The sequence below is a fragment of the Rosa rugosa genome, chromosome 5, assembly GCF_958449725.1.
Source record: "Rosa rugosa chromosome 5, drRosRugo1.1, whole genome shotgun sequence".
Classification (NCBI taxonomy): Eukaryota; Viridiplantae; Streptophyta; class Magnoliopsida; order Rosales; family Rosaceae; genus Rosa; species Rosa rugosa.
Window position 1 is genome coordinate 54,416,216 of NC_084824.1, and position 20,972 is coordinate 54,437,187.

At 37.3% G+C, this 20,972-nt stretch overlaps 3 protein-coding genes across 3 annotated transcripts; all 3 read right to left on the reverse strand.

The window, feature by feature from the left end:
• Nucleotides 1–1,037: 1,037 nt before the first annotated feature.
• On the reverse strand, nt 1,038–18,320 carry LOC133711915 (disease resistance protein TAO1-like). Its single transcript, XM_062137989.1, has 22 exons — nt 18,111–18,320; nt 16,382–17,936; nt 16,252–16,296; nt 15,881–16,060; nt 13,345–13,458; nt 13,200–13,265; nt 13,000–13,062; nt 12,448–12,560; nt 12,020–12,137; nt 11,620–11,745; nt 5,599–5,711; nt 5,167–5,283; nt 4,456–4,747; nt 4,138–4,301; nt 3,312–3,933; nt 3,002–3,216; nt 2,836–2,916; nt 2,533–2,668; nt 2,165–2,427; nt 1,905–2,026; nt 1,538–1,610; nt 1,038–1,264 (listed from the first exon to the last, which is right to left on the reverse strand). Exons 1-2 carry the CDS (start codon nt 18,318–18,320, stop codon nt 16,434–16,436), a joined length of 1,713 nt encoding a protein of 570 aa, XP_061993973.1. The 3' UTR covers nt 1,038–1,264; nt 1,538–1,610; nt 1,905–2,026; nt 2,165–2,427; nt 2,533–2,668; nt 2,836–2,916; nt 3,002–3,216; nt 3,312–3,933; nt 4,138–4,301; nt 4,456–4,747; nt 5,167–5,283; nt 5,599–5,711; nt 11,620–11,745; nt 12,020–12,137; nt 12,448–12,560; nt 13,000–13,062; nt 13,200–13,265; nt 13,345–13,458; nt 15,881–16,060; nt 16,252–16,296; nt 16,382–16,433.
• A 194-nt stretch (nt 18,321–18,514) lies between these two features.
• LOC133711917 (disease resistance protein RUN1-like) lies at nt 18,515–19,541 on the reverse strand. Its single transcript, XM_062137990.1, has one exon. The coding sequence runs from the start codon at nt 19,535–19,537 to the stop codon at nt 18,515–18,517; it is 1,023 nt and encodes a 340-aa protein (XP_061993974.1). The 5' UTR covers nt 19,538–19,541.
• Nucleotides 19,542–19,779: 238 nt separating this feature from the next.
• LOC133710998 (disease resistance protein RPV1-like) lies at nt 19,780–20,594 on the reverse strand. The gene has a single exon (XM_062137157.1). It carries the CDS (start codon nt 20,365–20,367, stop codon nt 19,789–19,791), a length of 579 nt encoding a protein of 192 aa, XP_061993141.1. The 5' UTR covers nt 20,368–20,594; the 3' UTR covers nt 19,780–19,788.
• Nucleotides 20,595–20,972: the final 378 nt, after the last annotated feature.

Genomic DNA, 20,972 nt, shown 5'->3' on the forward strand with positions numbered 1-20,972 from the left:
TCGACAAGAACTTCAATGCAAATTCAGTTTTTGGATGTTCAATTTTAATTTATGCTTTTGCTTTTTGATTGATTGATGGGTATTTGATAATCTATTTCATAGGATCAGCCATGTTTTTCCTATTGTGTAGTAAAAGTATCCATGCTTTTGAGACCAAGTAAAGTTGCAGATTGGTAAATAGTTTCGTTGGAATTGTGTTTTGATAGGTTGTTGCCATAGGTACAGGTTATTCTTGAACTATTCCTAGAGAAATTTATTGCCTTAAATTGGATTCATCTTTAGAGTCAGTTTTCTTAAATAAGTTTTGAGGAAAAGAATCGAATTGATAACATTGCATAGGTGATTTAAGGTGGAACCCCGAAACCTTAGTATCTGTCATTATTGAATTTTCTCTTCAACTAAACTCATTCAAATTATTTTCTTTTCAGTTTATTCGTCATTCTGTGTTTTTCTCACTGCTCTCGGCGGAAACGACACTCGTACTTCTGAGTCTATACTACTACGCGACTCCTGCACTTGGGATTAGCAAGCACCCTTGTTCTTCTTTCTTTGCAATTTCTCTTTTACTGTACACTCACGAGGCGCACTTGCCAAGGACTTTCTCCTCACAAGTCTTCTAGTGTTGGCTTCCTTTTTTTAGAGGTGATGACTTCGAAGACTTGAACTGTTTCTTTTTCTTCTTCTTTATTGAGAGGGTGATGACTTAGAAGACTTGAGTTGTTTCTTTTTCTTCTTCTTTTTTGAGAGGGTGATGACTTCGAAGACTTGGAAAATCATTACTTTGATGCTAGATGGAACAAGGAAATTATCTAGAAACTGCGTATACTTTGTTTGGGTGCCATCTATTTTCTATGGAGGATATTGCATTTAAAATCGTATGGCAATCTCAAGGACACACTGCGGAATGCTAACGAAATTTAACTTCGAAAGGTAACAAAAGCACTGTTATTCGATGTGAAACAACCTCACTAGTCACCATACAGCACCACCACCATGGTGATAGTAATTTGCTATTTCCTTGGAGTTACAAAACAAGGAAATCAAAAAGACACATGCCCTTAGTCTTAGCATCGGTTACAAGTATTTACATCTCATTTTTAGATCTCAACTACCCGTCTTTAACTGCAGAAGACTTGTTAGAAAGAGCCTTCCTTATGGTATTTGGAGTTGTCCTGCAGCAGCCTCCAAACAGGGAAGCCCCAGCCTCACGCCACTTCTCTATGACTATTTCTGCAAACTCTTCATCAACCCGCCCAGTCGATGGCTGCAATGAAAAGCACATGCGGTCAAGACTTTTTCACAAACATGTCAATTCAACATTATTTTCATCTACGGAACAGTTCATCATATACAAGGAAGATCGGTTTCATATTTTTACCAACAAATGGTACAAGATTCACCATCTGGTAATATAACATTAAATCTGACAAAAGAACATTACTTTGTGAATTATACCATGAATAAAATGATCTAAACCCGGATGCTATAGCTGAAAGAGTAGGGCAAGCACTGTGCATTCATATAGAAGGACACTTACCACCCATTGCTTGCTCCGACCAACAAATGGTCTCACCACTGTTTCTGTATATCACGATTGCTTCGCTTGTTACCTGCAAATTTGATAGGCAAGGAACATTAATTATATGAAAATGTTAAGGGGCTAACTTACAAATGCTAATTTATTCCAATTAACCTAAGAAAATAGCTATTCATCCAGTGTCCTGTTCATTTCATTGAACTGGTTTCTGATTGTAGAATTATGATCAATTAAAACCTAAATAAAAACTTAATACGAATACTACACTATTAATCTGAAACTGAATAGTTGTTATACTTCCTCTAAGTTACAAAACAATGAAGAAGGAAAGGTATTTATTCTAAGAGGATTACACATACACACTTACGGATCTGTTTTGATGAATAGACATACTTGTTGGAGAGAGCTTGATCCTGCAGCAGCCTCTAAATACACTCATGCCACTTGCTTATGACTGTGAAAACCCTCATCAACCACCACATAAGATCGCTGCATTGGAATACAGGCAGTCAGACTGTTTGAAGAACACCTTAGAAATCAAAATTTCCATGAGTTAAAGGAACCGTATATTAAGATCCAAGTTTTTCATAATATAAGTATTAAGTAGTAGTTGCTTCTCTTTCTTACGGTGCCACTAGACCTTGTGAATGGTAATCCAGATTGGCACTAGATACTGAATATGTGCTGCTGAATTGATGCAAATAATTAATGCTTGCTTGCACGAATATACAACAGAGGCAAACTGCCAAACTCCAAGAAGAAGTAACTACTCACAGCATCAATTCCATCCTTAGAAACAATGAAAACCAATTCCTTCTTCCTCAAGAAGTTCAGCACACCTGCCGCATCACCTTGAAGCAAGATACTTTGCCAAAGCCAGGCTAGAACTTCTGATACCAAAAAATTGTTGCATATGAGTTTGACAAATTATTGGTCATATTTATGAAATTTCAAGTTGTAACCTACAGAGGAAAATTTAATATGCTTGAACAAACCTTAATAAGAACGGCCATTCTGAAATAACCTCAGCATACAACACCAGCACCATATATGCTTATAGCTCCAGCATCATGCCACTTCCTATGGGTACCTTTGCTGCAAACTCTTGATCAACCACCCCATTAGATCTCACTGCAATCAGTGCAATGAAAAAGACATGCAGTCAGACTTTTTTAAGAACAGATGTTTTCATGTGCTCGAAGTACCAAGCATTGATTTGAATCGTATCTTATTTTGGCAGAAAGGTGTTGGAGGAAAAGAATGAACAGAATATCATTTATATAAAGCAGGGGACTCACCGTCCCTTGCTTGCTTTGACCATCAGAAGAGTCTCGCCACTATCAAGGTATATCAGTCTATGTTTGCTGGTAACCTTCCAACTACATAAGCAAAGGAACATTATACGAAAATGTTTAAGAGCTAATCATGCATGTTCAATTTAAACTACTGGACTAGAGATCATACCTTTAAAATAGGTAAAATCTACCGGTGAACAAAAAGAACAATACCTTGTGAATTATACCATGAATCAAAAGATTTATATCCAGATGCTATAGCTAAAAGAGTAGGGCAACAAGCACTGTGTATTCATATAGAAGGACATTTACCACCCATTGCTTGCTCTGACCATCATAGGTCTCACCACTGTTGGGGTATATCATTATTGGTTTGCTTGTTACCTGAAAATTGATAGGCAAAGAAATACCAATTATATGAAAATGTTGAGGGGCTAAGTTATGCATGCTCATTTATTCCAATTAACCAAAGATCTGACCTTCCGAATATATGAAATCAGCCCCTGGACAAATCAAGGCAGTGTACAGTAGATTCCAACAACAACAACTTGCTTCCACACATTAGCAATAGAGGCACACTCAAAGATGGAATCACCACTCACCACACTGATTCCAACTTTAGAAGCAAAAGTAAACCATGCTGGAATATCCAATGCTTCCTCCTCAAGAAGTTCAGCATATGCCTGCGCCATAACATTTAAGCAAGGTATTTAGCCAAAGCATAGTGGAAGCAGTTGGCCCAATTGATCTAAATAAAAGATGACCAAAACACCCTCATCTTAGGTTTTCTGACATTGAGCTCAGCATTATGTATAGTCCTAACACTTTCCGATACTCATGGCATGCAAATCATATCTGTCATATATGCTAGGAAGATTCTCCCTAGGGTAATGAACTTCATTCCATTTTCTTAATCCATGTTCACAATAGGGCACAAGGCCTTATACATTAAGGCGAATAAAGCATATTACCTTTGCCTCTAATTTATTCGGTGTCGTCTCAAATGCAATTAGATGAGCAACAGAGTTGGCCAGAATCTGAACCCTTTCCCTGTGGAAATCTTTCAATGCTTCTAGAGTCACTGCATCGCCACAGTTGCCACTACAAAGAAATAATCCATTAAGAATCAGAACCCAAACTACAAAGAAATAATCCATTAAGAATCAGAACCCAAGATCAATGATCCTTATATAAAGTTATAAACAATGTACAATAAATTAATATGCAGAGATATCACCATTTTCATGGTCCATGTCCAAATCGTATACAGTAAACATACACAAGTCATATGTTGATTTAACTCACCTATACTCGGAACCATCAGCCAAATAGGCTCCACAGCTTCCCACAGATGCCGCAACTAGAACTGGATGTCTTGAAGGCTTTCCTGTGTCCACAATTTCCCAAGAACCTTTGGTGCATTTGTCATAGTAAATTTCTCATGCCTCGATTGCAATTCTACAATTTTCCTGAACAGAGATCAATAACATAATCATAATCAGCAAAGTGCGCTAATCTAAAGAGCGATACTATTTGCTTCATGGTAAATAACTAAATATGTTGAACCTGAATAAAATCAAAAGCCTGCATATAATCCTTACAACCATCCAGTATTCGACTAACCTCAGAGTTATCCTCCCCTTGAAGATTCAGCACAGCAAGCAACTGAGCACAATCACTTTCTACCTTAACATGTCTCCAACTCTGGTGAATAGCCACAAGCAAGCCTGCTCTACAAGCTTCTGCCTCGCTTTGGATTGCAGGAAGATGCCTAGAGAAGGTGCCCTTCAAGCCTCCTGAAGAGTCAGAAAATCACCCCCACTCCTCCATGCCATTCTCTCTAGCATAGGCACCATCAATATTCAATTTAAGACAGCTTCTTGGTGGAGCACCCCACTGCACTACCCTGGCATGACTGTGATTAATCTTAGTATCACTGCATTCATTAGGATTCACAAAGATTCGTTCATTGTTTCTGTAACGTCTGAGTTTAAGCTATGAGACATGAAAGTTTAATCACATAATCAAAGTCTGATACAAAGAATACTTCATACAAAGGGTTTGGAGCATATCTAGAAAAGAAAAAAAAAGAGAGAAAGTACAGAGCGTCATTATGTTCCCTACTGAACGATTTAACCACAAGCTATGTGATTAAATAGAAGTACTAAGTAGAAGTGGTTGCTTCTCTTTCTTACAATGCCACTAGAGCTTGTGAATGGTAGTCCAGATTGGTGCTAGCTACTGAATATGTGCTGCTGAATTTATGTAAATAATTAATTCTTATTTGCATGAATCTACAACAGAGGCAAACTCCAAGAAAAAGTAACTACTCACAGTATCAATTCCATCCTTAGACACAATGAAAAACAATTCTTCTTCCTCACTAAGGTCAGCACACATCTGCCGCATCACCTTGAAGCAAGATACTTAGCCAAAGCCAGGCTAGAACTTCTGATACCAAAAATTGTTGTCTGTGAGTTTGACAAATTATTGACAATACTTATTTATGAAATTCCAAGTTGTACTCTGTAGAGGAAAATTTAATGTGCTTGTGGCATGCACATATACCAGGAAGATTTTTCTTAAAGTGATACATTTCATATTCCATGTGCTTAACCCACAGACCATGTGGATGATGCAACATCATGCCTTTTAAACATGAGATGTTTCGATAAAATTGTAAACAATAGCATATGGGAGCTTGATCCTAGAATTACTAGGAAAAGAGCATAGGCAAGAGTACAACTAGAGGAGCATAGCATATACCTTTGCTTCTACCTCATTGGCAGTCGTCTCAAATTCAGTTAGATCAGCAATCAGCATGTAGCCAACTTGGCCAGATTGTGTAACCTTTCTGAATGGAAAATCTATAGTCCCCACTGCAAATGGAAAAGACAAACAAATTGCATGATATCAATCACCTAGCAGCATAGTAACAAAATGAAAGCAGAGAAAAAGAACCATAATACAAACTTTAATAATGGATCATATCAACCAAGTTGTATGAACTAATCTGCATGTCCTATCTAGCTGATTACCACCATTATTCTCCTACAACAAAGGAATCAATTGAGGGCTGCTACAAACAATTTTGACACCATTATTTCACGTAGCCAATCTCAGGCTCCTACCAGATCCAAAGCACCATGCTACTAATAGCCATTATAGGATTATTATGGTAACTATTATATTATGGAAATGCTTTTATCAGAGGAGTTTGTAGACAGTAGACTGGTAAGTTTTAGTTGCTGATAGCCATTAGTTGGCTTGAAAGAATCTTCATGATCATATGCTTCTGCATTTTCTCATATCATGTGCTAGCATCACATCAATGCCTCAACTCCAAGGAAAAGATAGAAAAGCGAAGAAGGATGATTTGCTTGCCCGTGCACAGGGCTCGGACATCTTCTATTGTTTTAGGAACAACCTCAAAGAAAGCTTTGGAACTCACCTGTAAATGACAAGCAGAAGGAACAAAGATTACTCCTTTAGTTTGAAGAAAATTGCACCGAGATTAAAGTCGCAGCAGATGCATATTCCAGAAAGAAAGGAAGAGAGAGAGAGAGAGAGAGCCATTATGTTCCCTTCTGAATTTAGTCTCAAAGATTAAGGATGAATTTAATTTTCTTTAGTCTCATTGCCCCTGAAGTATGGCTCAATGATAATGGAGGCATACTAGGGATTGGGTTTAATCCCGGCAACCACCATCTCCAAAAACAAAGAAAACAGCCTCCTTTGGCATGTTCCTGCTACCATAACCACAAATCAAACTAGTCCACGACACAGTGTTTCTCTCAAGCATTTCATCAAACACCTTCCGGGCATAATCCAAGTCCCCGCATTCTGCATAGAAATGAATCAGAGTATTATTCCCAATAAACAATACACCCTTTGTTTCTTCTTCTTCTTCAAGGAACAAGTTGAAGGCTTTCCGAGCAAGGTGTAAGCTTTCGAAGGTGCCCATTTTGGCGCATGTGCTTATGAGGTTCGGTGACGTAGGCCTTTCTCAGCGATGCAACAGTGAAGAGGCTTCTGTTTTATGAGGGGAGTGAGAAGAGAGCTGAGGTGGAGGTCCAGCACACTGCACTCCTGTCCGTCAGCACAAAATGACATTTTTAACCTTTTAAGTGGCTCTAAAGGGTATGTGAGAATTATAAACTCCTTGAATTATAAAAAGTTCTACTACCGAGTTTCTGCACCAATGACTTGGCTTTTATTGTTATTGTGGGATAGAAACTTAGAAAGAGCTAGTGAACGAAGAAGCAGCTTATTATGGTTAGCTAAAACCTAATTCTGACACAGCATCACAGCTTATTTTCAGTCACTACTACCCAAGGATGAAAATCTATTAACAGAATCCCGAAAATCACATCCACGAGCATGCATTATTTTTTACTGTCATCAACTGGGGTGTAAATCCACTTGAAAATAATATTTTCCATGAAATAGATCGAGAGAGAAACTGGAACCAGAAGTAAAGTAGCATCCAAGGCAAATATTTATTTGAGGATGTGAGAGAGAGAGAGAGAGAGTGTCTTGTCCAATGGTCCAGTAAGTCACAGTAACTTGATATATAGTTACTTTGAGTGGCTTGGATTTATTTCATCACCACATAAGTTAATTAAACACTACTATTACAAATATGAAAGTAGTTTAATTCAGTCTAAAGTTGAGCTTTTCCTCGCATAATATCCCTATATTTTAAAAGATAGAGACACCATATCGACTTTGCTTTTTTTTCTACAACAGAAGAGAAAAAGAACGAAGAAAGGGGAAAATGTAGGTATATGCTCTTTGCCCACTATATTGTTCCTAGAAATCTCGATTTTGATCTCTAGCTGTAAAATTGAAGTTTAAACCTAGTTTTCATTGAACAAGAAACATATTCTATCAAATGTTTGTACTAAGTCGAATATAATGATCAGATCAGATCATAACTACTCTATACCACGCCTCTTCTCTCTCCATCTCAGTGCCATATATTTTTTACAAACTATGATTATATATAGCATGATATTATTGTCTTACAATAATCATGTAAATTTTTGTTTGGCTATGATCAAACTCTTTCTTACAGTTTAGCATGAAATCAAACATATTTTGTTTATCATAACTTACAGCTTGCAGGAAGCCTAAACAAACATGCACACAAAAAACATCACAAATGGATGTTCATGATAATAGAACGCGACTCAATTATGTTATTGTGTGAGCTTTGAAGCCAGCTTCTGAAGCAGATTGTCGATTTGGGAAAGGTGATTGTATAGGTACATAATGTTATGTAGTTATGCATCATCTACACCATGTGCTACCGCAGTCTTAAGGATTTTAGGAAGACTTGGCCAATCTTTCTTTGATGTTGTAGAAAGACAGGGAAGTTAAATCACATATTAATTGTATGTGATCAACAGAGTACTGAAATACAGAGTGTTTGCAGAAGGGAAAAGTGGAGCTAGTAATCCCAATTCAATCTACCTCAAAATTGTATTGATCATCATCATGAGCTAAACTCATGTAATCTTCTGCTTGCTCAAATTAGATATTTATTCATCATGACTGTGACATCATAACAGTACCAAAATTTACGTCTTTGAACTCTTTTTGCAGTGAATCCACCACAGCCAGCACTCTTGTGGCTTGGGTTGGAGATGATTGGCACAAATTATGAGGCTTCCCATTGAAAGAGCAAAACTAGTTGTTAGTTTACTATTTTCTATTGTTTGCTTCAATTTGGGAGCTCCTTCATGAAAATGTTCATGGTAGAAGTCCTTGCTAGATTATTTTCATTTGGATACCAGACTGTTCAAATCAGTGGATTTTAGTTTTGTTTCATAGAGAAAGGGCAAGCTTCCTGGGCTTCGCTTCTGGTAGGAATATTAAGTCCCAGGCAAGGATCGAATATTGTACCATCTCGAAATAAGCTTCCCCATTGCTTTCTTTCAATGTCATCAATCTAATCTCAGAAAATTGTAGAGAAAATTAAGCTAAGCAAGGCTTGGATTTGTAGTTGGTTCTGTATATTCCGCTATACATGTGTTGCATATATTTTTGCAAGTCAAGATAATATTTCGAGCGACTTGGTCTTGTACAAAGTCTTGCAGAATGTAGAATATGTAAAGGTTAATGAAGTTATAGATAAACGTACATTACGAAACCACAAGCTGTAGCTTGGCTACAATTAAAGTTCCACTAGTTGTCCCGTCTTTTCTGCCGCATAAATCAACAAGACATTATTCAAATGCACAAGAATCTTGGATTTTTTTTTGCCCTCTTAACAGTTCACTCCATGATCATCAACAGCTAGCTAAATTTGGAGTTTAAAGGGCTCAAGTACAACTTCGGTGTTGCCCTCCTTCATTAGGTAGTTGGAAAGGAACTCTTTGCATTGGAAGCCTTTATAGACTTGGGGATTGCTTGCGTTGATAAGAGCTGTTGCAGGTTGTATATGGCAATCTTGGGAAGGTGCAATGAAAAATGCAGCAGATGTCCGAGCATTACTTGGATTCGTCAGTGCTCGATGTTCAGCACACTTCAGCTTCCCTTTACTTATGATCTGCATCCCAAGTAAACCAAAATTAATTGTCATTGTAAAGAAGAGTGATTGATGTTTATGATTTATAGCGTAAGAAAAATCCTGTAACTGATAGCCTATGTTAACCACTAGTCCTTGCGGAAGAGGTTCCACACCAATCCATTCCCCATCCTTAAAACCCTGAAGGCCATGTACATCCCCTTGAAGTAAAATTGTGATGAGGTTTGGGTCACAGTGTCTAGTTATTCCTAATGTCAAACATGGATCTGGGCAAGGTGGATAATAATTAACTGAGAGTACAGTCTCTTGGCTAAGTTCATCACTGAAGTGCCCATATTCAATCCCAAGTCCTTCACTGATCAACTCCAAAATGTTCAAAGCTACTTTCCTCACTTGGGTGGAACATTTGCCAACATGCTCGTAGCAGATATTACATGAAAACCTAGTCACTTAATTTGACAACATATATGTCATGTAGCCGTTACCGATATTTAAGCAGTTGCTGAGGCCAAAGTGGAATGAATTTATCTAAAGGATGACAAGGGTGTCGGAGGGCATCCCGCCAAAGATGAACATTCTCCCTATCATAATTTCCGGTGCTAGTTATGAGCCTGCAGAGTTTGTTAGGGTCCTCAGAGAAGAAGCTTGCCTTGTCCTCTGGAGGCAGCGCAAAAAACTCCCTGAATACATCCATGGTGTCATGCAACAAATTTTCTGATATGCCATGGTTGATTACCTACATAATTCGTCAATAACCTTTAGAATTGGATGATGAAGCATATCTATAGTAAGTTAAAGCATATATATATATCAATAACCTTTGCAATCGTCTCAAATTCAGTCAGATCATCATGTACCCGTTTTGCCCGAATCTGCAACAATTCCAAGTGAAAGTTTATAGTTCCCACTGCAAGCAGAAGCAACAATCAAAATGTATAACATTAACCAGAAACTTTATTACCGGATAACAATAATCAAAATGTAAGTAACAAAGTGAAACCAAATATTAATTCTGAATCATATCAACCAATTTGTGTGCATTATGGACTACCTTGATTTGCAGTGCCTAGCTGACTGCCACCAATATTCTCCTACACAGTGGGATCAACTGATAATCAACAATGAAGATGAATATACCATTATTCCTGATCATCATGTGGCCAATCTCTGCAGCACCATGAATGTTAATTCTATCTGTCCACAATAACACAATGCAACTTGTTAAATTCTTAGACTGATTCAGATTAAACATATTCTTGTATTTCAATATGTGAACAGAATATACAAGTTTTTTTACGAATCCTACAGATTGGCTTCTAAGAAGCAGCCTCATCATAGATTCCCAGATAGTACAGCCTGTCGTATCACCTGAACCAAAGAGTGCATATTATTCACTATTTGCAAAGTTTTTCAAGTACAGCAATTACATAGTACAATCATTAGTTTTAAAAATCATACTACGATGTAAAGATTAACATGGAAATAAATATATGTTTGTCCTTCCAGTACATAAATGAAAACAAATGACACAGAAAAAAGGGGAGGAAAAACCAAATGTCTACAAATGTCAATCCAAGTAACCAAAATATCTGCAGATTCTTTTTTTTTTTAAAGGAAGGATATCTGCAGATTCTTAGAACATGGAGAAAAACCTAAATTGGAAAATCTTGTAGGAAGACTCACGAAAATCTCGATTCTCGCACTTTGAAACTTGAAGTTGAAACTGCAGCAGCGTTTCAAGTTGTTGCTTCAAAGCACTCTAAAAGAACACATCTGAGTGAAATTTGCTTCCGCTAATGCACCTTGAGATAGAGCAGAAGCAAATTGTACATGAGGTATCAAAGTCTAATGCTGTAATGATCACAATAGATCTGCCCCCTTCTGATCCGAATGCAGACTACCACAAAGCATTTCACAGGGTGGTGAAACAACAGTTGGGATTCAATTGAAGCAGACATGGGCTGGGATTTCTTCAGGGAATTTGGCTGCAAAATTGAGATACTCCATGTAATTAAGATAATGGCAAAGTTGAGATACTCGAGACCTCAATATATAGATCTTTAAATTGAGGATAGTCCAATACTTCCAACTGTTTTCTAAAATCATGTTCCTCTAACAAATAAACATAAATGCAAACTTTAATGCGTTATGCATTATTATTCTGAAGCTGAATAGTTTTAATACTTCCTCTAAGTTAAATGAAAAAATAAAAAGGAAAGGTATTTATTCTAAGAGGATTATACATATACACTTACTCATTGATTAGTTCTGATGAATAGACATACTTGTTGGAGAGAGCCTAATTCTGCAGCAGCCTCTAAAGAGACTCATGCCACTTGCCTATGACTGTGAAAACCCTCATCAACCACCACATATGATCGCTGCAATAGAATACAGGCAGTCAGACTGTTTCAAGAACATATTAGAAATCAAAACTGCCATCAGTTAGAGGAACCATATATTAAGCTCCAAGTTCTTGTGTAATATAAGTAGAAGTAGTTGCTTCTCTTTCTTACGGTGCCACTAGACCTTGTGAATGGTAATCCAGATTGGTGCTAGCTACTGAATATGTGCTGCTAAATTGATGCAAATTTTTAATGCCTGCTTGCATGAATCTACAACAGAGGCATACTCCAAGAAAGAGCAACTACTCACAGTATCAATTCCATCCTTAGAAACAATGAAAGCCAATTCCATTTTCCTCAAGAAGGTCAGCACACACCTGCGGCATCACCTTGAAGCAAGATTCTTAGCTAGAGCCAGGCTAGAACCTCTGATACCAAAAAATTGTTGTATATGAGTTTGGCAAATTATTGGCAATATTTATGAAATTTCAAGTTGTAATCTGTAGAGGAAAATTTAATGTGCTTGTGGCATGCACATATACTAGGAAGATTTTTCTTAAAGTGATGTTCATATTCCATCTGCTTAATCCATGGACCATGTGGACAATGCAACATCATGCCTTTTTAACATGAGATGTTTCGATAAAATTGTAAACAATAACATATGGGCGCTTTGAGCCAAGAATTACTAGGAAAAGAGCATAGGCAAGAGTACAACTAGAGGAGAATAGCATATACCTTTACTTCTAGCTCATTTGTGGTCATCTCAAATTCAGCTAGATCATCAATCACCATGTAGCCAACTTGGCCAGAGTTTGTAACCTTTCCAAGTGCAAAATCTATAGTCCCCACTGCAAATGGAAAAAACAAACAAACTGCATGATATCAATCACCTAGCAGAGTAATTACAAAATGAAAGTAAAGAAAATGAACCAGAATACAAATGTTACTAATGGATCATATCAACCAAGTTGTATGAACTACCATAATTTGCATGTCCTAGCTAGCTGATTACCACCAATATTCTCCTACAACAATGGAATCAACTAAGGACGATAACAAACAATTTTGATACCATTATTTCACGTAGCCAATCTCAGGCTCCTACCAGATCCAAAGCATCATGCTACTAGCCATTATATTATGGAAAATTGGAGGAGTTTGTAGATAGTACACAGGTAAGTTTTAGTACATTCTAAAAAGAGTGCATGGACTATACATGTTTCTGAGTTCTGACTGCCAATGCATACATCACTTTGAATGTACTATGTAGTGCTTATAGTGACTGACTTGACTGGGCCATTTGTTCAATTCTGGAATAACGGTTGCTAGGCCGAAAATGTGAGACTTGGCCTTAATCCACCTCAAAATAGGCCATAGTTAATTGCACATGATGTACATGGTTACAAAGTATCAAATTCTAATGCAGTAACAAACAACATAGATCTGCCCATGTGCGCTAAAAGGAAAAGATGAATATATGAACTTACGATTTGATGAGTAAATAGTAGATGAAGACAGCCTGCAGCAGCCTCAAAACAGGCTCATACCCGAACCTGAAAAATGTTGAAATCTTATTAGTTCTTGCACACTCTGAAGCCTCAAGTCTAATCAATAGCAAGCGGGATTTTAAACCTCTCTGTCTCACTAATAAATAGCTAAATGATGTGAATGGTAGTGTTGGTTGCTAAGACAAAGACAGCCACTGGTCTTGATCACCTTTAACTGGGCCACGAGGTTTTGTTGGTTCTGAAGACAGAGAAAGCCTTAACAAGTCAGTTGGTTCCTCTTGACAAAGTCTATTGATAAAGTCTTTTTCTCTCTTTGCCTGCCGCATCACCTAGAACTCTTAGCTGATACCCAAAAATGATGTGTATGATCCAATCAGATCATTGGCCAAATTTGTTTATGTATTTAGAAGTTATTGTCTATAGATGACAACTTAATCTGCCTCTGGAATGTAAATGCCAGGAATATTTTCTTAATGTGACAGCTTCACATTCCATTGGCATAACAGAATGACCATGTGGACAATGCAACATCATGCCTCTTAATGTGATATGTTTCAAAAACATGTAAACAATGAGATAAAGGTACTTGAGCATAGATCGAAGTACTATGAAAAGTATATGGGCACATGTACAACACGAGCACTAGGGAAATAGCACATACCCTGACTTCTAGCTTTTTGCAGTCGTCTCAAAGTCAGTCAGATCAGCATGTACCCAACTTTGCCTGAATCTGCAACCATTCAAGTGGAGAGTTTATAGTTCCCCCTGTAAACGGAAGCAACAATCTAAATGTATAACATTAATAAGTTAATCACCCAGAAACATTTATAGTAGTAAATAACAAGTGAAACCAAAGAAATGAACTAGAAGCCAAATATTAATACTGGATCATTTGTATGCACTACCTTAAATGCAGTGTCCAACTGATTGCCATCAATATTCTCCACAATAACACAAAGAAACTCAAAAAACGCCTTTAGGTTCTTCCAAATATTATATTATGCTTGTTATTTTTGTCATTTGAAATTTTTGTTAAATTCTCACACTGGTTCAGATTATAATATTCTTGTATTTCTGGATATGAACAAAATATACAAGGCTTTTTACAAATCCTACAGATTGGTATTTAAGAAGCAGCCTCATCAAACATTCCCATATAGTACAGCAATGTCTGTCTTACAACCAGAACCAAAGAGGGCATATTCTTCACTACTCGCAAAGTTGGTCAAGTATACCAATTATATAGTACAATCCGTAGGTTTGAAAATCAAACTACTGATATAAAGATAAACATGAAAATAAATATATGTTTGTCATCGAACACATAAATCAAAACAAATGACACAGAGAATAAAGGGGAGGAAAAACAAAATGTCTACAATTTTTTTTTTAGGAGAAAAAAACAAATGTCTACAAATGTCAACCCTAGTAAGCAAACTATCTGCAGATTTTAGAACAAAGAGAAAACCCTAAACCGGAAAATCTTCAAGGAAGGAAGACTCACAAAATCCTTGATTCTCGCACTTTAAAACTCGAAGTTGAAACTCCAGCAGCGTTTCAAGTGGTTGCTTCAAACCACTGTAAAAGAACACATCTAAGTGAAATTTGCTTCGCTTAATGCAGACTACCACAGGCACAAGCATTACACAGGGTGAAACAACATTTGGGATTTAATTGAAGCAATGGGTGGGATTTATTAAGGGAATTGGCTGAAAAATACAGAAAATCCATGTAATTAAGATAATGGCAAAGATGAGATACTTGAGAACTCAGTCTAGGTCTTTAAATTGAGGATACTCCAATACTTCCAACTGTTTTTCTAAATTTACAGAGGAACCTATGAGAATGAGAATTCTTTCATTTTTCTATTTATTTCATTAAACTGGTTTCTAATTGTAGGTTTATGATCGATTAAAGTCAAAATACTAACATTAATATGTACGCCCTATTCTGAAACTGAATATTTTTAGTACTCCAAGAAGGAGTAACTACGTACCTGTAACATCAACGCCATCCTTAGAAACAATGAAAACCAATTCCTTCTTCCCCAAGAAAGTCAGTATATGCCTGCCACATCATCTTGACGCAAGATATTTAGCCAAAGCCAGGCTAGAACTTCCTATATCAAAAAATTGATGTATATGAGTTTGATAAATCTTTGGTCATACTTATTTATGAATTTCCAAGTTGTAATCTGTAGAATAAAATTGAATACGCTTGTGGCATGTGCTAGGAAGATTTTGCTTAAAATAATAAGTTTCATATTCCATGTGCTTAATCCATGGACCATGTGGTTAATGCAACATCATGCTCTCTTTTTTTTTTTAGAATAGCAACATCATGCCCTTTAAACATAATATGTTTTGATAAAATTGTGAACAAGAACATATAGGCACTAGAGCATAGAAGTACGTACTAGGAAAAGAGTATAGGCAAGAGTACAACTATGGAGACATAGCATATATCAGTATGTACCCCACTTGGTCAGAACATGTAACCTTTCAGAGTGGAAAGTCTACAGTCCCCACTGCAAATGGAAAAGCAACCAAAATGCATGATATCAATGTACTAGCAACATAGTGACAAAGTGAAAGCAAAGAAAATGAACCAGAAACCAAATATTAATAATGGGATCATATCAACCAATATGTATGGACTACCTTAATTTGCATTTCCTAGTTAGCTGATACCACCAATGTTCTGCTACAACAATTGAATCAATTGAGGATGAACAATGTGGAGGACTACAAAGCAGCTTTGATACCATTATTCCCCATCATCATGTAGCCAATCTCAAGCACCTACCAGATCCAAAAGCACCATGCCTTCATTGATTCCATCTGTGCACAATAAATACAAAGCAACTCATAAAAGCCCTTTAGGTTTTGCTACTATTATATTATGGAAATGCTTTTATCAGAAAAGTTTGTAGACAGTACACAGGTACAAAGTATCAAATTCTATTGCAGTAACAGACAACATAGATCTGCCCATATGGGCTAAAAGTAAAAAGATGAATACATGAACTTACAGATTGATGAGTAAATAGCAGATGAAGACAGCCTCATACCCAAACCTGAAAAACGTAGAAATCTTATTAGTTGTGGCACACTCTGAAGCTTCAAGTATGTATATAATAAATAGCAGGTGGGATTTCAGACCTCTCTGTCTGACTAATAAATAGCTAGATGATGTGAATGGTAGTGTTGGTTGCTAAGACAGAGACAGCCTTAACAGAGAAAGCCTTAACAGCTCAGTTGATTCGTCTTGGTGTTGAAGCTGTGGACTAGTAGTTGAGTGATGGTCAGGGAACATGGGGACCACCGGTGCTTGCCCCCCGGCGGCAGTGCGTTGTCGTTTCGGAGGATTCACTGGTGTTGGTGATGGTTCTTCCGCGCTGCGGTGTCGTTTCGGAGTTTCGGAAGACAAAGAAAGCCATGATGACGGAGTTGGCTCTTCAATTGACGGCGACGCCGCCTCTATCACAGCTCCAGGATCTGTCAATGTCGAGGATCTCTCCTCCAGTGATTCACAACCTCTTATTTTTGGTTTAACGTTTGGTGGAATCTCCGGAATTCCTCGGAGTCTCTTGCAACCGGACAAGTCAAGCATCTGCAACTTGACAAATTTGGTGAGGCAAGCAGGAAGACTAACAAAATTGTTTCTTGACAGATTAAGCCACTCTAATGTTTCCCAGCAATCAAGAGTCATCAGGAAATCACAATCTGATAATAAACTGCATCCTGCGATATTCAAGTAATCTAGCTTGGGAAGTGATAGTGAGCAACCATCGACATTCAAAATTTTGGTATTTGTTGGAAATCTGACAAGTTTTGAGCAGCCACTAAGATCAAGATCCACCAAATTTTGCAACCCATAAATGTTGCACGGTAGAGTTGTGAGATTTTTGCAACAACGAAGATCCAACCTTTGAAGCCCAATGAGATTTTTAATTGACTCATCCAATTCTCTTATGCCACTGCGTGGAAGATGGAGATCTCTCAAGGAATCCATTTTTATTGGAATTTCTGGAAATGTAGCAAGTTTAAAGCATCCCGTCGCAAAAAGAATCTTTAGATTGTGCAACTCATAAATATTATACGGCAGAGTTGTAAGATTTTCACAAGCGCCTAGAATCAACTCTTCTAGCCCAATAAGTTTCGTAATGGACGGATGCAATTCTTTAATGCGAGTGGCTGCTAGATTCAATTTTCTCAAGGAAACCATCTCTTCCCCAACTTCTGAAAATTCCTTAAGCTTGCTAAACATCATAGAGATTGTTTCTACAGATTTCAAGTTGATTTTTCTTGGAAACATAATAAGGTTATCGCAATAGTCAACATTCAAGGTAACAAGCTTATCAAGCAATCCAACAGAATCAGGAATCTTAACTAAACTGGTACACTTAGATAGATCCAACTCTTCCAAGTTAGGGATTCCACTGAAGTCTGGGAGTTCCTTTAGGGATGTACAACCACTTAAATTCAACTCTTTCAAGTTAGGGATTCCACTCAAGTCTGGGAGTTCATTTAGGGATTCACAGCCACTTAAATTCAACTCTTTCAAGTTAGGGATTTCACTCAAGTCTGGGAGTTCCTTTAGGGATTCACAGCCACTTAAATTCAACTCTTTCAAGTTAGGGATTTCACTCAAGTGTGGGAGTTCCTTTAGGGATTCACAGCCACTTAAATTCATCCATGTTAGCCTTGGAAAATTCTGTATGGCAAAAGAAAAAGGAAAAGATCAACCAAGTGGCTTAAAAAATTCTATATGGCAAAAGAAAAAGGAAAAGATCAACCAAGTGAATGCAATAATTTACAACACAGTTATCTATTACTTATTTTTAATTAAAGAAGTCTTGAAATAAACTGAATTATTAGATTATAGTACCTTATGCCCCTCCCATAGTCGTGTGATTCTGCAACTCCTATAAATATTGAGATTTACAAGTTTCTTTGCATGAAAATTGGATGGCAAACATTGCAACGGACAGTATGGCCAATCAAGCCACCTCAACTGGTTGGAGAGATAATCAATATCTCCAGAGAATGATTCATATCTCATCATTGTGCGAATAGAAATATATCTAAGCTTCTTCATCTCTGAGAAGCTTTTAGCATTCAAAGAGATCGAAGATAATTCCCATGGGGCCTGAATGCCTACAACCTTATTTGTTCCCTACAGTAAAAGAAAGCAAGCTTATTAACCTAGCAACATTAATGGTTGCAATTTCTATTCAGACTGAAAAAAAAAAGAAAAAAAAAAAGACATAGCAATTTCGATTGGAAGCACAATTATTGTTTCAATATAGTTTTCTTCAAGGTCTCATTCAATATAAAATGCTTTCCAAATTGAAAAACACAAAACATCATTAATATACTTACTTTATTATTTGTTAGAACATAGTTGACATCTTCTGCACTCCACACTCTGCTGCGTTCCCCGGGTTCATCAGGTGACTCTTGTAACACTATGTCTTTACCCATTTCTTCTATCAAGTCATGCATCCAAATATGTTCTTTGTCAATTCTTATCAAGGCTTTTTCTTGCAATTGTGCAATACCAATCACCATTGTTTTGTGGTCGTAGCAAGCTTCTAGTATTGGTTTCACATGGGCTGCATGCATACCTTTAAAGAAGCAAGCAATATCAAGAAATAGTTCTTGCAAATCCTTTTTTAGAGCATCATAACTTAGTTTGAGAACTTTCTGTATATCTGCCTGAGGACCTCCTTTACAACTACCTATTGTAGCTTTCCACTCCTCCATACTTCTATTAAATAGATGGGAGCCTAAAACTATCAAAGCTAATGGAAGGCCTTGGGCATAGCGTACTGCATGTCGTGCAAGTTCCAGGTAAGCATGTGGAGGTCCATTACTTTTGAATGCATGCAAGCTAAACAACTCCAAAGCAAGACGATCATTTAACATCTTGACCTCGTATACTTCATCAACTTCATGAGTAATTAGCCAACGTTTATCTCTTGTTGTAATGAGAATTCTACTGCCCAGCCCAAAACAATTAGGGAATGGAACTAATTTATCTAATTGGCTAGAATCACTCACGTCATCAAGGATTAAGAGAACTTTTTTATGTCGCATCATTGTCTTTATAAAACTGACTCCTTGATCAACACTGCTCACCTTCAAAGTTGAGTTTAAAATATCAGACAAAAGTGTCTCTTGCAGTTGGGCTAGGTCTTTTGATCTAACATCTGTCAAGAAACAGCAACATTCAAACTTATGGCGAATTGAATTAAACACAGCTTTCACAATTGTAGTTTTTCCTATTCCACCAGTCCCCCATATGCCCACCATGCGAACAATATTTTCCTCGACTTTTAAAAGACTATTGACCTCTTGTCTACAAGACTCTAATCCAATTGGATGTTTAGCAACATCCAAGTCATATGAAGCGTTTACTACTCGGGCGGACAAGTCCCCAACAATCTTCTTGATAAATTCAGCTTCGGACCTATGAATTTAAAAGTGTATATACGAAAATCAAATAAAGTAGAAGACCAATGATTTAAAGCTGCACGTCTTCAAAAAAATATTTAATTAACTAGCTACTGGGGTTTTGGGTAAAAAAAAACATACTGGTCTTCCTCGCAAGTCCATCCAGACAAATTTGCTGCATCTGAAAGAGCTTTCCTCCATTTACCAATGCTATCCTTGTATTTGTGTTGATCAAGCATGGCAAATGCGTCAGTGAAAGCACCTGTTTGGTGTCGTACATGTGAGGGATCCACCTTGTAGAAAACTGGTATAACTTCTTGTCCTCTAGATTTTCTGCATTCAAGTATGTTGACGAGTTCAACCAAACACCACCTTGAGGAAGCATAGCTTTGAGAGAAGACAATGATTGAAACTCTGGACTCCTCAATTGCCTTGAGAAGTGCCGTTGATATTTCTTCTCCTCTTCTAAGCTTATCAGCATCTCTGAAGGTCTCAATTCCCTTGTCACGCAAAGCGGTATACAAATGATCCGTAAAATTACAACGCGTATCCTCGCCTCGAAAACTCAGGAAGACCTGGTATGTGTAATGATTTTGGTGATCAGTAGAAGAACGCGGGAGAGAAGAAGATGAAAAACTGGCTGCTGCTTCATTGGTCAGAGAAGCCATATTCTGCTTGCTTTGCTCCATCTGTTGAATGTTGCCTTCCTGGAGTGCTCTTGTTTTGTAGATCTGAGATCTCAATTCTCAAGAAGATAGTTTCTTGGTGCCTGCTGCAGTGTGAATGTGACTTTGAAAATGGACTAAATCAGAACCTCTATGATTTTTTAAATGTTTTCCTTTCTTTGCAAGTTGCAACTTCTCACGAGGCGCACTTGCCAAGCAGCAGCTTCTTTTTGACTTGGACTTCTTCTTTGCGATGCCTTCGGAGACTTGAAATATCATTACTTTGATGCTTGATGGAACAAGGAAATTATCAATGTTGATTAAAAAAAGAATGTAGAAACGTTTTCCGGCGACTCCCAATTTACCAAACCAGTTTTCCAACGAACCCAATTTACCATACTCGTCTCAATCCACAAACTGTGTTATAGTTTTAAGAAGAGACTCATCCCAAGGTTTTCGATCGTTAAAGTTTTGATGATGAAGGACTGATAGAAGAGGAAAAGTTGAGTTTGGCTACTGTTGTTGCGACTCCAGAGAATTACTTCTATGAATAGGTTTCTGACCACTAATCTCAACCAAATACCTCAGTTGTTAAATGTATACCAAGGCAAAGTTGCTGTGCAGAATCT